The sequence below is a fragment of the Branchiostoma belcheri genome, unplaced genomic scaffold, assembly GCF_001625305.1.
Source record: "Branchiostoma belcheri isolate BF01 breed outbred unplaced genomic scaffold, Haploidv18h27 scaffold23, whole genome shotgun sequence".
NCBI lineage: Eukaryota > Metazoa > Chordata > Leptocardii > Amphioxiformes > Branchiostomatidae > Branchiostoma > Branchiostoma belcheri.
Window position 1 is genome coordinate 1,527,461 of NW_017803824.1, and position 16,959 is coordinate 1,544,419.

Here is a 16,959-nt window from a genome sequence, read left to right on the forward strand (position 1 = left end):
GGCGAATAAAAAAAATCCAACCAGAAAAAAAATGCTGCTAAACCACAGGAATGCAAAGCTCGTACAATGTATTGTGAATTTGTGGTAGTTCATAGCAACTTTTACAACAAGCTGGCACATCCTGGCTTTTAGCTGCATTTATGAGTTGGCACTGCACTGAATTCTTGAGTTCCGTGGATCCTCGGTAGCCTGGGTGCACCCTCCGTAGTTTAATACTTGGGTTCTCCGTACTGTTGCAATAATGCTACATGTAAGTATGGAGTACGCAGGATGGCACCCAGGCCAGAGGCATCAAGGTGATTTTTTTTGTCTAACAGGCGAACATCAATACACGCACGGATGTCATCCATGAAATTACGTCAGTGTGGCCTTACACTTGTCCAGGAACCAGAAGAAAATGGTTACAGTAGATAGGTGGCCACTATAGATAGGTTGGGTCAATGGGGAAAATAATCTGAGGGAACACCAAAAATTGGTCCTTTATAAGCAGATGTGGTCACTATTACAGGTTTGCCTGTACATGAAGAATGATACTTGTCTATACCAATTGCAAGTGAGAACCAAAATTTGAACATATTTTTCCACTGCTCAAGAGCTACAATACAAACTTTGCTATCAATAGCTAAGTATATACATGTATATGGAGTCAGTCTTTCTTAAGAAGCATGCAGCAGCTTGTTACAGTGTGATCTTCCCTACAGATTGAATGAATAACTAACTGCAAGGGGTACACATTGGCATAGTTAAACTGATCTTAATGGTAAGATTCTTTCTCAGCCTGCTAGTATATATATATTCACTGCCACTGTACTATCTATGCAAAAACGTCAGTGAAGCAAGTGTTGATGAATTTTTTAATGTTACAGTTCAATATCAATTGTATGTAAACAAAACCATTGTGACAGTCGCAATATGTTGTCTCATCTACTCCAGTGACACATGCCAAACTACATAGGTGCCATCTATTGTAGCAAGCTAAGTGAATATCAATCAAGAACATTGTGCAATGTATTAGCTATGAATATTGTATAAGGAATATTACTGAGATGTTGCTTGGAGTAAAAGTGGAATGTGAAACTGCCTCTACACTTAAGGACTATTTGATAACTTCCACACAGTTATTTTGATGCATTTTGCAATACTGGCATCATACACATTGATATATAATGTGAATCATATAGTGTGAGTCAAAAGTAATGATAATGGTACATACTAATAGTGAATGCAGAGAAGTCATTTGCTTTGTCTAATCCAAACGGTATCTCATCTTTACATAAGTTCCTACCTACACATGCATGCTCTATTAATGACATGTACTATGAATCATTTTATCACATGCAAGTACTTTTCCTTCAGTACTGCTATGCATATTAACCCACCATTGTTTTCTTGATATGTTTGTGAAAAAGAGATTTTGGTGAAATTTACTGTATTTATATAGTATAAGCTAGGGTATATTTTGTTCTATGCAATCTCTCATATAGTTTATTACATGTGTATGTACTACAATGTAGCTGGAATGCATTGTTGAAGTTGTTCATAAGGGCTTCCCATGTACTGTGGTTTAGTGTTTCTTAAAATTTATTTTGTGCAAATATATTGAATTATTTATCTCCTGGATGGTGAATCCTAGACAATAATGTTGGTAATAGGATTGATGTGTTATGATCTTTTCTGTTTGTGTCTTTGTGTAATTTTCTTCTTATGACATTAAGCCATATAATTTTCTTTGTGGAGAAAAGCTGTAAAGATGTAGCTATTCAAGCATCTGGTTTAGAAAAATATCTACAAGGAAATAAAATCTGTTTTTCGTTATAGCAAAATATATTCAGGTTGGAAGTACAGTACCTAACTATAAGCCACAGTTTATGCTATAATAAACAGTAACACTGCTACAGGATGAATTTGAATAAATTTGCTATATTAGACTGGATATTTGTATCTCTTTCTGTATTTTTTGTAGGTTGTAATGGGAAACACTATTAGATGGTCATTTCAAGTCTCTAAGAAAGGGCTGAGAGGGCAGCCTTTAATATTTTCATCATTTTCCCTGCATCTGGTGCAAATTACAATAAATGTAAAGTGTGTACAACATTGTAAGGTTTACATCTATATCTGTTAGCACTTATTTTGCATCTACCTGCCCAAAGCTGGCTTTGCCACCTTTATCTTTTGTGTGGTTCATCTCTAAATCAAGTTCATCATCTACAGTAACCCCTTCAACAATATCATTAGATGAGCAGACCTCACAACCTCCAAATAACTCTTCCAACAACTGGAGGTTGGACTTGGAAGGTTGTACTGACAGCTCATCCTTGTGTTCTTTGGTTGGTGCACCATTTCCTTCAAACAGTGCTACAAGTTCACGTGTATGACTGCTACTAGTCTTCGCGTCAGACTGCTTCTGATCTAAATCTATTAGTATTAGCTGGACATCGTTAGATGGGTCTTCGTTAAGCTTAACGAGCTCTCCTACTGGACAGTTCGTCACGGGAACATCGTCCTGCTGGTCAAACATGGATGATGGGAAGGCAGCTGGAACTGTGGTGCTGAGCATTGTGGGATATGGTGCACCAGGAACGGGGTACAAGCTTCGTGGGGATCGGTAGTGTCTCCTGAAAATACAGAATCATGGTAGATCTAACACAATACCTCAACTAGAAGGAAACTTATGATATATTTGACAGAGACTGGATTGGAATTGCGTGAAAGAAAACAAAAAGTAAAGGTAAATGTACCTTTTTTCTGAAGGTAGCTACATGGTGCTGAAATGCCTTCCAATGAGTAATTTTCCTTTTACAAAACAAATTACTGCCTGAACACTTCTCTTAATTTTAATCACCCAATGTAAATGCTCATCAAAAATAGAGCATGTTGTCAAATTGAACATGTCCAATATCCATTGTCAGATTAATATACCTTAATTAGTAGATAAACAAGATAAAACATACAAAAATGGACAATGGGAACAACAAGAAGCAATATCGGCTCTTGAGGGTTCAATCTTATACCATAAGTATGATAAAGTTTAAAGTACAGTCAACTTGAAGATGAAGATGCTGTTACCTTGAACTTGGAGACATCCTCTTGATGGGTCGTCCTGATGGGGGTGAGAGAAGGGCCAGTGGTGACAGCTGTCCTGTACCAGGCACCATCTCTGTGGGTGGATGTACCCTCTCTCCTGGTGGCTCCTGAAGGTATGTGTTTCCTTTCTCTGGACTCTTGAAACTTAAAGATGCTAAGGTTGAATCAGAGGCTGATGGCATGATTTTGGCATTTGCAGTAGTTGGGGGTGAGAGAAGGGCCAGTGATAACAGCTGCCCTGCACCAGGCACCCTCTCTGTGGGTGGATGTACCCTCTCCTTTCGTGGCTCCCTAAGGTATGTGTTTCCTTTCTCGAGACTCTTGAAACTTAAAGATGCTAAGGTTGAATCAGAGGCTGGAGACACGACTTTGGCATTTGCAGAAGTTTTAGAGGATTGCTTTGACATGAAGGGCTCTCCGTTTTGTTCAATGTTCAATTCTGTTGAATCAGTCCCGTTGGTAGTAATGCGGTCATTGCTGTTTGATGATCCTTGTGATGTCATCACTGAGGCAAACGCAAGACTGTTAGCCTGTGAGTTACTTTTTTTCATCGCTGGTATGGCATCTCTGGAATCTTTTCTGTCCTCCTGTAGTGTGTATGCAGGGCCCTCATCCCCCACGGCTGGTGCAAGGTCTTCTGGGATATCCTCTAGCCAGGACAGGACTTCGTCAAAGTCGACCACGAGTCTGTTAGCACAGAAACCTGCACCTGAAGGGGAAGGGTGGTAGACTCTTGGTTTTTTGATTTGAATTATTCAAATTGTAACAATACAATACACGTGGAACAAAGGCAGCTGCTGCTGGTGTTGGTGTCCCATACATAGCACAAATACAAGACAGACAATACTCATTTTCACTTCAGTTAAGTGAGGCAAGTCATGTAAAGTGCCTTTACCAAGGGCACAAGATCGGCCGGTGGCATGTTGAGACTCAAACCTGGGACCTCTTGGTTTCCGAGTCAAGCACTTTGCCATTGCGCCAAACGACCCCACAACACACGACTCTTGGTGCTAGACATCTATGGCAAGATTACTTGACTAGTAATCTGTACTTTTTGCTTTTAAGTTTGTGTGATGTCTTACCAGGCTGTGGGTCCTTCAGCTGCAGGAAGAACTGGTTGGCGTACAGCACATGCTGACTGTGGAACGTGGAGCAGGACTGTCGCAGTGCCCACACCAGCTTCTTCTCCTCTGAGTTCTCTGTCTTTGGATAGTACCGACCCACGGGATCCTGCCTTAACAAAGTGTCTTCTGGAGAAAATGGGGAAAATTAACATCTCACCTGTAATTTTCAACTATTGTGTTGGAAAAGATATCGTCTGCAACAGGCAAAATTCTTATGCGGCGTTGACGAAAAACGTCCAAGGAAAACGGAGAAAAATCAGGGTTCCACACAGGTGCAGTACGTTCTGTTGACATGCTCTGTTCTTGTATCTTACTTTGACTCCTGTCCTGTATGGGTTCATCAGCAATGTTCACTCTCAGTGCTCTTCCTCTGACCTCCACTCCTCTCATGGACTCACAGGCCTGTACACAGCTCTCAGGGTCATAGAAACGTACAAACCTGCAATAACAGGACAACATCTCATGTAGGGCTGGATCATTCAAAACATGAGGGGGAACAAAGAAGGGGTCAAAGAAATGGTTCAGGAAGAAAGAAAGGGGGTAAAATTGATTTAACTCTCAACAAGTTAGTTAGAACTTAAGTGTACAAAGCTACTTTTGAGTGAACAGTAGAAATAAGAACTAGAAAAGGAATGCATTTCTAGATGCTAAAGATATACAAAATACCAGTTGACACTGTCATCTTTCTCTTTTACCTGGCAAACTCTTTAATTTGGTACCAAAATATCAAACAGTCAGAATGCATGCAAAACAAAGTCCATTTCCTAGGAAGTCGCACTAACAATGGAATGAATAGGGAACAATAAAAACAAGTTAAAAGAAAATCTGCAGGACATAAGATACAGCACTGCTCACGCATATGTGTGCTCCATATCCGGTCTCCTATTGGCCAGCCAGACATCATGAACCTCTCCACAAGCCGAGAACAGCCCTGCCAACTCCCTCTGTATATCAACAACACAGGTCTCAACACATCTTAATCATTACATTAACATTTAATCTTTTGCTAAATGTACAACATTTAAAGTACAAGGCACACATTCTATACTGTGTTCCATCCCTGTAACATGCAAAGGTCCAGTGGCAGTGCAGCTCACATCAGGACTGATTAATCTTTTCCCTTCTGCAGTCCTGCGTTGCATAGCAACTGAGTTGTTGTATGTGTTGAAGCTATCATCAAGTTACAATTCCTTTTCTATGTACTAGTAATACATAAAAGATCTAGGATGATTCACTTATTGTAACTAAGAAACAGCTTTGTCAATATAATTATACATCAAGAAGATAGTATAAATGTCCCACCTTGGTGACAGACAGTGGTAGGTTCCCCACATAAACAGAAGGCATGGTTTTCTTGGCAGCCAGGGATTGGCTGTTGAGCTCCAGTGTCTGTTTCCCAAATCTCCACTCCTGCACTAGTCTCCTCCCATCACCTGATGTATATACACAGGTATGTTTGTGCCAGGTCTGTCATACATTGTCACAAGGAAGTACTGGTAGTACAAGTTCTATTTGTATGACTTTGTGCCTTTTTTACTGCCATGTATTGAGGTCTTTTTAATCATGAAGGAATTCCTCAAATACAAATGTAGACTAAAACTAGAAAGGTAACATTTGCAAAGCAAATGCATCATGTTTGCCTTCACATGGTCCAACTTAACAAACTACTGCTTTGTTTATTCTTACTCAAACATATGGTGACCATATGTCCCCTCTTGAACTCAGTTCTGCATGGCACTTGCAACATGATGTAACCCAACATTGACCTTATTTGTTTGGAAGGGAAGAAGAAGAGGAAGAAACTGAGCAAAAACCAATATGTTTTCCTTCTGTAAACATAACTAACCTTATCCCTGCTGCCTAACCTCATAATGAATGCAAAGTGGATATTGAATAAATGACTACCTTAGCAGACTGAAGCATAAATACTTTACCATCTCCAGTGGCTGTGTCCAATTCTTCCAAGTCTCCTGCTGGCTGGTTCAGCTGATTCAACACCTCTGCAAACTTCTGTCTCCTCCTGCTGTCTACACCATCATACCTGGGACACACCTGGATCAAAGTATGCTTCAACACATCAATGACGTAAATCAAATCAAATTTTATTCAGTAAGGATCTCGCGGGCGAATACCCGAATTTCGTCCTTATTACAATAGTATATAGAACATTAAGACACTCTTCATCGTGCACATAAAACAACATAGGTGAACACATACATATTAAGACAATTGCATAGGCGAACATAGGCGACCTCAATCTGCACCTAAGGCCTAGGAAAAAATGTTGTGTTCCCAAAAAAGGCTAGGGTCGGAAGGGAAACAGGAAACACAACATTTTTTCCTAGGTCTGAGGGATATCAATTCTCAGTTCATTAAGGCCTAGAAAATAATGTTGTGTTTCCTGTTTCAGTCCTGAAAAAATTAGGGTCTTAGGGATTATCTTTTTTTTTAGACTTTGTTTGGCAATCTCTACTGATCCAACTTATACAGTACTGTTTCACAAAGTAAAACCTCATCATTCAAGTGTCAGATCATGGTGCTAGAAGAGGTCGATGTCCCTTGGAGGGATCCACAAAAATGGCTAGGTCGTTTTTTCTAGGGTCGGTTGGGAAACAACCTACATGTAGGCCTAACTCATAATGTTACTACTTTGTGATAATACATAAAAGCAACTTCATTGGGACCAAGATATTGTGAATTTTGTAAGCATTGAGTTGACATTTACCCTTTCTGCTGCAATAGCCCGTGCCTTTTCTGCAAACGCCTGCGATGACTCGGCATCTCTAATGTCGTACTCGCTGGTTCTCTCCAACTGAAGATCTGCTCCGCAGACGTTTAACAGACCCTGTAGCTGCTTGGACTGATCTATATCCACCTTGGCTTTAATTTCATATGGAGAAGATAAAAGTAAGAAAACATGACCATCAGAGTTGACAGCAACGAATTATTGGGTAAATTTCCCTTGAATCACCAAAATCGAAACACTCGAAACGTGCATTTGTCTTGAGTTGACATTCGATAAAAAGTTGAACGCAGCCAACTCAAATGGGGAGGGATGTCGGCAACTGTGGCGCTCACTTTAAAACGTCGGAACGTTAGCGTTAAAACATAATTTCGTATGGAAAATCTGGTAGACCTAAAATTTAAAGTTATAGGTCACGCCAAAAAAACACCTAGTAAAATTTGCTAGTTCCATGGGATCCTCGAACGACCTTCTAAAAATCTAGCCTAGCTGAAAGATCACGTCAACTCGGAGCCTGGACGACATGAACAAACAAATCCTGACTTACCCATGTTCTGGTTTATCTTCCGTGTCCAGGAAATAAAATATCAACGATTTTTAAGACGAAATTGTCCTTGCTATCTTCAGGGCGTCGTTCTGTTGATTATATTCGTGTCTGGAAACATGCTTGCACCTCTCCTAAAGCTTTCGTCCTCAGAACCGATTTACAGATTTATAATTCGCCCTGTACCAAAAAACAAAAACTACCACATACTCCTGTAATTTTATGGATAGAAAAGAATTAGCAAAATTCCATTAAAATGGCAGACAAAACTTTCGTTCTAAATCTGTTCTCAAGATTAACCTTGCACTTCGAAGGTTGCTTGCCGTTCTGTGAGCAGCACGTATCAAAAGCGCCACTTACGGCACGGATGAAAACTGCACTGATGTATCTTGACGTTTCAACATAGCAACTGGATTGGTGAAGAATTAAAGAGGCATTACGTAATTTTTTGGCACCAAAATTTGAAATATTTTATTTAAGAAATATTCGTGTAATGGTAATTTACTCTCAGTTTTTAACATATTTGTGCAATAATCTGACATTTTTGGTTGGCCCTAAAACAGTCCACGCAAGATGCAGTCAGTTTGTGGTGTCACCACAAACTACAACATGTATTGCAAAGTAAAGCTGTTCCAGCAGATGATGGCAAGGCTATTAGACTATTAAGTAGTAAGTATTTTCATTGACCAAGGAATACATAGTGCATAGTATGTTGGTTAGACTTAGAGCTCTATATTGACACATTGTTTTGCTATTACCAATTATTCAATAGTCCATTTTTCTCAATGTGCACCTGAACTTGTGTTGGAATGTTGAAATAAAATCTTTTGCTGCATGTATATGACGTTATGTGTCTTGTACACGTATTTTCATTTATTTTTACACTTCAAATTTGAGAAGGTTGCCTTCTTGCAAATAATGAAAAAAACTTGAATCAAATACCTCAGAACTAAAGACAGATGAAAAATTAAACCAAACATTGAAAAGCTCCTAAAACTACTGTTCATCAGTCTATAGTAGTACATGTGATCATTGCACCATAGTAGTTTATAAGTCACAGGTACTTTAAACATTTTTCAGACATTTTGTCTTACTTGCCTTGTGCCCTCTTCCTAGTGCTGTAGCAAAAGATAAAGGGCTGACCTAGGCTCTATCCAAGCAATCTTTCATCTTGTACATACATTGTAATAAAAATAATTTTAAAGGGGGCCTGCATTGGGGGGGGGGGTCCCGCCAACGCTCAACGCTAAATTTTCAGAGCTAGCTACATACATGTATTACGTCGAATTCAGGAAACCTCTGGATTACACTTTACGATAAATTCAAAGTGGCTACAATGCGTCTGAGTTCTCAAGCGACAAAGTCAGCGATGGCCCTCCCTATCTCCCGGGGGGACTCTTCCTGCAGGAAGTGGTGTCCCTTGACAGTCACACTCCTGACGTTCGGTAGCGTCTCTGCCACCATCTTTACCCCGCCGCTAAACCAGCCGGGGACGGCGTGAACGTACAGCTTCGGGATCGTGGTCTCCTGCAGCCACTTTGCGTAGGCCTCCACGATCTGGATCACGTCTTCGGGACCGTCCCCGACGATGGGGACCTCTCGCGGGAACGTCAGCGTGGGACGCCGGGACTCGCCGGGCTCCAGGAAGGGCGCGCGGTAGGCGTTTAGCTCGTCTTCAGGCACCTTGTCCAGGAGATAGGAGAGTAACATACGCTCCACGAAGAAGTTATTCTTCAGGACCATCTCTTCTCCAGCAGGGCTTCGCAGAGCCTGGGGTGAGTGAGAATACAGGGTACGTGAAAAAGGAGAACATTTATTCTACATGGAAATAACCCAGCCAATACAAGGTAGTCATGCTGATGTCTGAAGTATGTATGAAGTCACTTGGGTCATTCCTACCAAGTTAGCAAACTGTACCAAAATCTCTTTGTTTCCTTGTCCATGATATAATCTTAAGTTGATAATCTTCCACTAAACTGTCAGTTATTGTTTAGCAATCAAAATTGGATGAGTGCTTGGAATACGATGCACAATATAAAAGTACCGATATGACAACACTAACAAAACATAAAAAGATTTGATCTGTGTCTATGAACAACCCGTCAAATGTTTGATAACTTAGCGGCTTAGCTTCTAGTGGAATGAGGGTGTAAATGCGTTACCTGGAAAGCCCTCTTGCCAGCCTTGGGAAAGTAGTCCCAGCCTGGTACAGGCATCACCATAGCCTCCATGAAGACAATGCCCCGGACTCTTTCAGGGTGCTGATGACACCAGTGGAAACCCAGGCCTGAACCCCAGTCATGGATCACAAGGAACACTTTAGAGGGCAGTTTTATCTGCAATGGTGGAAAATTGGCAAGGGTATAGTCTAGACGGACCTTTTCTTCCAATTTTTCAAATTCCTGTTGACAAACATTGTACTCATAGGAAATTCAAACTCTACTACTGGATAAATTACGGAGATGATATCCGGACGTCCGGATATTATCTCCGTAATTTATCCAGTAAAAATTAGTAGCAGAGTTTGAATTTTCTATCAGTATTGTTTACCTCAATGTCTAACCTTCATCATTGACATACATTGTAGTTCTGTATAATCTTTGACATCTAAACTTGAGAATCAAAAATTTGCTTTCCTAAGAGTAATACTACCAAACAGTCTACTGACAGAGACACTTATTTACGACTTGTAATAAGAAATTCATATTGTCATTGATGACAGTATCAAGTTTGCACAGAAAAGAAAGGTTTGTAAATAAGTGGGGCAGAGAGAAAGTCAGCTGACAGTGATGACAGTCATTTGAACCAACCAATCTAGAACTAGAAGATGCATGCTTTGACTGTAACTGATTTTTAATGGGGGGGGGGAGGGTACAAATCAGTAAATACTTTTGCCTAAACCAAACTGAATGAAGCCTATCATGATCAATAGCTTCCATGTCACTTTATTGAGCTTGCCCAAAATTTCAACCCACATACAATGCACACATGTACAAGGTATTGTTTGGAAAGCTGGACAATACAGTCACTCAAATTTCTAACTGCAAATATTTTTTCACAGGTAATAAGCACCACATAATGGTACAACTTATAGTATCAATATTTGATTGTCCATGATTTAGAACTATACAATCTTTTGTTGACAAACCAAGGTAATGCCATTTCTAGAGGATTTATATTTTTGACCAAAGTATTTACAGAGGACTTGCAGGCCTCCATTGTTCAAAGGCACTTTATATACATGTGCATATTAAGGAAAGACAATTGATCTTAAGTACATTAACTATATCTGTATCAATAGTTGACATATGTTTGTCAAAAAATACACAACTCTCATCATATTTACAAAAGAAAACAGTTACTCAAGCAACTGGATAGATTTTGAAAACTGTAAAGTAGCACCCACAACCGTTTCCAAAATCATATCCAGTTTCTTGAGTTACTGTTTTTTGGCGTATCTTATTAACTGGATGTCTAACCTTCACCAATGTAGCATCCACTACTTTTCATCAGTGACTCATGAGTGGCAAAAACTCATCTATTTTTTTCCACACTTGCAAAGGTGAACTAAGCCCAACAGAGTCTAAACACACCCCTTAACTGATCACAGCCAATCTTTACATGTCCTTCACAAACTCTGCAATGGCTTCTCCAATCTCCTGAGGAGAGTCCTCCTGTATGAAGTGTAGCCCCTTCACAGTCACAGTCTTCACGTTAGGCCACTCTTCTGAAACTTTCTTATTCGCAGAACTGAAGAAGCCGGGTTTGGCGTGAACGTACAGCTTCGGAATGTCGTCCGTGGCTTTTAACCACTCGCGGTACCCCTGCACGATTTCCACCACGTCCTGGGGTCCATCGGAAACCACCGGTATCTCCCGCGGCCAGGTGAGGGTAGGGCGTCGCGACTCGCCCGGCTCGAGAAACGGTTCCCGGTACGCGGCCATCTCGTCTTCGCTCAGCTCGCGCACGACCGCCATCGGGAGAAGGCGCTCGACGAAGAAGTTCTTCTTCAGGACCATCTCCTCTCCTCCCTCTGATCTCATCGCCTGAAGGTAGATTCAAGAATTTACAAACAAAAACATAACAGAAAGAAATGAAGGAATTTAGAATATCTATAGTAACTTTAATACATATGATTAACTCTAATAGAATAATATAGTAGTGTCAAAGCCCGGATATGTATGTATGTATGTATGTATGTACAAAATGTATGTATGTGGTGTCCATCTAAGTTTTTTCTGGCTTCTTTATGTTTTGTTATACTAGCACAATGATATGGATCTAATTCAGGAAGACACAAACCTATGTTGGAGTGCAGTAAGTTATTTGCTTGTTACAGACATTCAAGTTTTCTGTCAATTGCTACAAATCACTTCAAACAAAGATGAACTCGTGAATGTCTATTTACTAGACATGTTAGCAATGGTTTGACAATGTAAGGGAGGACTTCCACCACTTAAACCTACATAACGTCAGCCCACAGGATAGAGGCAAGTCAGTAGGCTGCCAACAAGTTTCAGTATTGCTGTGCAAGCACGTCTTACCCTCGGAGGTCAGGAAACAACAGGCGATAAACTGGATAATGAGTGAGTAAGTGAGTTTATCCTACCTGAAACACCTTCCTGGATATGTCAGGGAAATGCTCCCATTTCTTGACAGGAGCCACCAAAGCCTCCATGTAGGCGATGCCGCGGACCCTGGCAGGGTTCTGATGGCTCCAGTGGAAACCCAGACCTGAACCCCAGTCATGCAGCACTAGGGACAGCTGGCTGGGGACTTTGACCTGCATGGGGTCAATAGCATAAAGGGGCAGGGACATGGGGTCAATGAACTAAAGGGCATGTCAGGGACTGGGGTCAATGACACCGAGGGCATGCCAGATGTGGGGTCAGTGGCCTAAAGGGCATTGTTGTTTTTTTGGGGGGGAGGGTTAGTTAAAGAAAAAGCACAAACTGTAAATTCTTGCTTTTTCTCACCACCGAAATCAGAAAGGCACAGATTACATTTCTTATCATTTTAAAGAAAAGGAGACATTTAGATGACACAAAATCCTTCATAGGAAGGGAAAACAGGTGGACAGATCTAGATAAAAGGGAGACTTCACATTGAATTAAATGGTTAGTAATGCAAGTTATGCATCATGAGCAGAGAGAATAGTGTGTGATGAGGTTTATGCAAGACAAAACAACAGCAAAGATTTGAAAGAAAGGTACCACTCAATGCAGTGTCACCAAAAATGTACACATGACACTTTGCTTAAGTCTACCTTGTCTAGGAAGGCGCTCAGGTAGCGGTAGTGGTGGTTTCACTGATGAAAGGTAGTGGATGCTACCTGAAACATTTCCAAAATCATATCCAGTTGCTTGAGTAACTGATTTTTAGTGTAAATTTGACAGCCTACCTTGTCTAAGAAGGCGCTCAGGTAGCGGTAGTGGTCCACGAATCTGTAGGATCCCGACGGGTTCTTGCCGGAGCGGCCCATACCGATGAGGTCGGGGGCGATACAGCGGGCGTGCGGCTGGACCAGCGGGATGATGTTCCTCCACAGGAAGGAGGAGGTGGGGTTGCCGTGCAGGAAGATGACTGTTGTCTTGTCGGCACCTGCAGATGGGTAAAGGTAAGGTTGTCAGTAGCCTCCTTGAAAGGCATTCCGGCATTGGTTCCTTCTTGGGGGGCAGGGGGCTTATTTGCATTTTCTTATCAAACATAGATCGCACGCGTGAGAAACATTACATACAGTATGGCCTTTTCTGCATTTCTACAAGTTGGTCGAATGTCATACAACATGATACAATGAGGACGAAGGCATATTTGTGTTTGAAGCTTACACACTGCTGGTATCCAACATAATTTTTGACACATTCTGGCAGGAATTCGATCCAATTTTCGCATAACGTCAGTGGACATGGTGGAAGACATGGCAAGCCATTACATGGCAAGTCTAACCTTCACCGACATACATGGCCTTGCATACCTTGCACAGTAAGATATCATAAAGGATATTTAGGTGACCTTTGATTTTGAGGATAATTTAATTTTAAAGGTTTATTTAACGTTACTTCTCATTATCATATTTTATGATATACTTTTAGAATACTAGTAACACGATATGTTAAACACAGCCCACCTGGATCAGAGTCGAAGTAGCTCATCTCTGAGTCCAGGACGGGGATCCTGGAGTGTTTGGCCCACCAGGCGTCTCCTGCAGCCGAACTTGAACTCGAACTTCTCTTGCTGGCCGCAGTCGTGCAAAGCGCCGGGCTTGGACGGGCTGCTTGCCGCTGCAGGTGCCCAAACATCACACTAACTCGTGCCGTAACTCCTGCCATGTCGTCTGCAGCGTTATCTCTTCTCAAAAACGAAAACCGCGAGCTCGAAAACGAAGGGGGCGGTTGCTGCTTTCCACTCTTGCTTCCTACACTTTCCGCGCCAATCCACCTTTGACCCCTACTTTTAGGTCAATGACCGCTCAGTCAACCACTTCTCGCGAGACCTTCTTCCGGCGAGAACGAACGAGATTCCCCCTTTCCGCCATCTTGCTGCACGAAAGGTAACTTGTCGAAAATTTTACCTCGAGAAAATTTCGAGAATACGTCGTCGATTTTAAATAGAAGTCTTGAGTAATCCATCATTACGAAGCTTTAGGTGTTAGGGAACGTTTATTAAGGGTAATATACTGTACAATTTGTCAGATTCAAACAAAAAATGTCCGTGAAAATGTCGATGCATGTGCAGGACTACGTTTTCAACATGCCGCATGCACATGTGTAGGTGTGGGGAGGGGGGCACCACATGCCTATCTACGATTTCATCACATTAAATATGTCCTAGAAGACGATCTATCAAACTTTTCGTTTTTAAGATATGAAATTTCAGCAAAACTAGGAAAACCACGCCCTCCTTTCTCATCACTCGGTTCCAGCACAGAAATTATGGCTTCAGCACTGGATGCTGCATGCTGAGACAAATCATGGTCCCCTAGAATCTTTTAGACAAATTCAGCACTGAAAAAACAGTGCTTGGCTATCTTCGGCACTGGACGTCCAGTGCCGATGCTGCCTTGGCCACTGAATGAGCACTAGATCACCAGTGCGGAAGGCGTGGCTTTCGTGACTTGCGAAATTTCACATTTCTACGACTTTATTTTATCATTCAGCAAGGAAAAATATGCAGATCTTCGTGAAGACCCTGACGGGCAAGACCATCACCCTCGAGGTGGAGCCTTCAGACACCATCGAGAATGTGAAGGCCAAGATCCAAGACAAGGAGGGCATCCCACCAGACCAGCAGCGCCTGATCTTCGCCGGCAAGCAGCTGGAAGATGGCCGCACCCTGTCCGACTACAACATCCAGAAGGGTAAGTTGCTAGCATCCGAAAAAGTGACCAAAAAGATGTTGAAAGAAAAAAAAAATGTTGTTTCCTGTTTGCCGACAGACCCTAGCCTTTTTTTGTGTACACCACTGCAAGGGACATACCGGGTACATTTTTCGAATCTGATTGACCTTTTCTAGCTCCATGATCTGACACCTGAGTGATAAAACGTTGTACAATCAGTTTTCCAACACTGACATTGAAACTATAAGTCCTCATGCAAGCTTTAGTTTGTTGAACTTTAAAATTTTGTTGGATCACTAGAGATCACCAAAGTCTAAAAAAAAAAAAAGAGAAAAAAAAGATACCTACCGAACCTAATTTTTGCAGAACTGAAACAGGAAACATTTCTTTCCTAGGCCTAAGGACTACCATACATGACATATATATAAATGATTTTCCGAAGTTTATCAAGTTCCTGCTAAGACTATAATCAATATTTACAAGACTAATAAACCCCGTACCTCCACCCCATACAGAGTCCACCCTCCACCTGGTGCTGCGTCTGCGCGGTGGCATCATCGAGCCCAGTCTGCGGATGTTGGCACAGAAGTACAACTGTGACAAGATGATCTGTCGCAAGTAAGTCTTTTCTGGATTTTCATTCTTGTCTCAATCTTCCAAAGAGTGGATCCATCACTCAACAGAGACGGTGGACGTTATATAAACTCCCTGGCACATTTGATCAATTGCTGATGTCACGTATCCGTAAAGTCTTTTGTGAATAAGGTCACATGTCTGTAACCGTAACTCACAAATTTACATTCAGAAGTGATTGGTCATTAGTTATCCTGATAATCGTTGAAAATTTGATCTCTGTGTAACCCTTGTGTTTGAATAAAGTTCATCGTTTTACTATGATTACTACCAACACAGATAAACTTTCATGATAATCCAAGGAGTAACTTCAGTTTCAATGACAAGAAAGTTTTCTGTGTGATTTCTTACATTTTACAGCTACACACAGCTGATGTTGCCATCTTGTTCCTTCCTCCCAGGTGCTACGCCCGTCTGCACCCTCGTGCCACCAACTGCCGTAAGAAGAAGTGTGGCCACACCAACAACCTGCGCCCCAAGAAGAAGCTGAAGTAGACCATACGTACAATATACATGCTTCTCCAGCTCTGAGAAATCTTAATAAAGACATGTAGAGATGGGCCTGTGTATTCAGTGTATGAACTTTTTTTGCCTACAAGTCACATACGTGTAGATGTAAAACACAGTTTTTTTATGATGGGCTGGTTATGAAATGAAATACCTTTATTGTACATTCATGCCACGACGGGCTAGGTACAGGTCATATGTAATGAACTGGTGCAGTGGCCAAGTGGGTAGAGTGCTCACCTTGCATTCGGTAGGTCGTGAGTTCGCTCCTCGGCCGAGTCATACCAAAGACATTAAAAATGGTACATACCGCTTTCTCTGCTTAGCACTCAGCATTTGAGAAGAGTATGGGAGTTAAACACACCACTGCCAGTGGACTAGCCTCCTGCTGTAGTGATTCCAAAACGGTGTGGCCCAAGGGCTAGCCTATAGAAATGGAGATGGGCATCGCCATAAGCAACCATGCAATTGGTTGCAGGGAGGACTTTTACTAATTACTAGTAACTGGTTGTATGAACTTGTATCACTTAAAGGAGAAATTTAAACTCTATGTAACGTTATCTATCTCATTGAGGAAACCCAGTCCAATGAAATTGATTGGCAAAGTCATCTAGTACAAATGTATAAAGGATTTTCCAGTATTTGTTGCATGCACATTTAACTTTAAGCATTGTCAACTTAGTTGCAAATGTCATCCTATCAGTCTTTTGTCCTTGGTTTGAACTATATCTGGTAACAAACTTTCCTATTAGTAAAATTTGGTGTCCCTAAACAAACAAATGCAACAACGTCCAAATCCGGTATTTCGAATTTTCGAAAGTGGCTCAGGAGAAACGTGTTCGAGTATTCTATGGAACATTTTGGAACCCGTGTGATAACCAAATAGAAGCCCGGGCTGTACCGCTAGTTATCACACGGGGTGGAACACCCGTATCGAACGTTATCGCGGTCCAGGTATGACATTAATATATGTATCACCCAATATAGG

The 16,959-nt window shown here is 41.4% G+C and overlaps 3 protein-coding genes across 4 annotated transcripts; 1 reads left to right on the forward strand and 2 right to left on the reverse strand.

Moving 5' to 3' along the window:
• Positions 1 to 2,025: 2,025 nt before the first annotated feature.
• Positions 2,026 to 7,502, reverse strand: LOC109470553. The gene is made up of 7 exons (XM_019769517.1): positions 7,499 to 7,502; positions 6,934 to 7,088; positions 6,143 to 6,260; positions 4,167 to 4,334; positions 3,670 to 3,793; positions 3,316 to 3,327; positions 2,026 to 2,615 (listed from the first exon to the last, which is right to left on the reverse strand). The coding sequence occupies exons 1-7, from the start codon at positions 7,500 to 7,502 to the stop codon at positions 2,126 to 2,128; spliced, it is 1,071 nt and encodes a 356-aa protein (XP_019625076.1). The 3' UTR covers positions 2,026 to 2,125.
• A 1,339-nt stretch (positions 7,503 to 8,841) lies between these two features.
• Positions 8,842 to 13,919, reverse strand: LOC109470686 (renilla-luciferin 2-monooxygenase-like). Of its 2 annotated transcripts, none has more exons than XM_019769716.1 (4): positions 13,623 to 13,919; positions 12,897 to 13,096; positions 9,658 to 9,831; positions 8,842 to 9,265 (listed from the first exon to the last, which is right to left on the reverse strand). In XM_019769716.1, exons 1-4 carry the CDS (start codon positions 13,822 to 13,824, stop codon positions 8,846 to 8,848), a joined length of 996 nt encoding a protein of 331 aa, XP_019625275.1. In that variant the 5' UTR covers positions 13,825 to 13,919; the 3' UTR covers positions 8,842 to 8,845. The 2 variants fall into 2 exon arrangements, with proteins under 2 accessions (XP_019625275.1, XP_019625274.1); XM_019769715.1 differs by lacking the exons at positions 8,842 to 9,265; positions 9,658 to 9,831 and adding exons at positions 10,968 to 11,541; positions 12,105 to 12,278.
• Positions 13,920 to 14,655: 736 nt separating this feature from the next.
• LOC109470688 (ubiquitin-60S ribosomal protein L40) lies at positions 14,656 to 16,031 on the forward strand. The gene is made up of 3 exons (XM_019769718.1): positions 14,656 to 14,852; positions 15,347 to 15,449; positions 15,866 to 16,031. The coding sequence occupies exons 1-3, from the start codon at positions 14,663 to 14,665 to the stop codon at positions 15,957 to 15,959; spliced, it is 387 nt and encodes a 128-aa protein (XP_019625277.1). The 5' UTR covers positions 14,656 to 14,662; the 3' UTR covers positions 15,960 to 16,031.
• Positions 16,032 to 16,959: the final 928 nt, after the last annotated feature.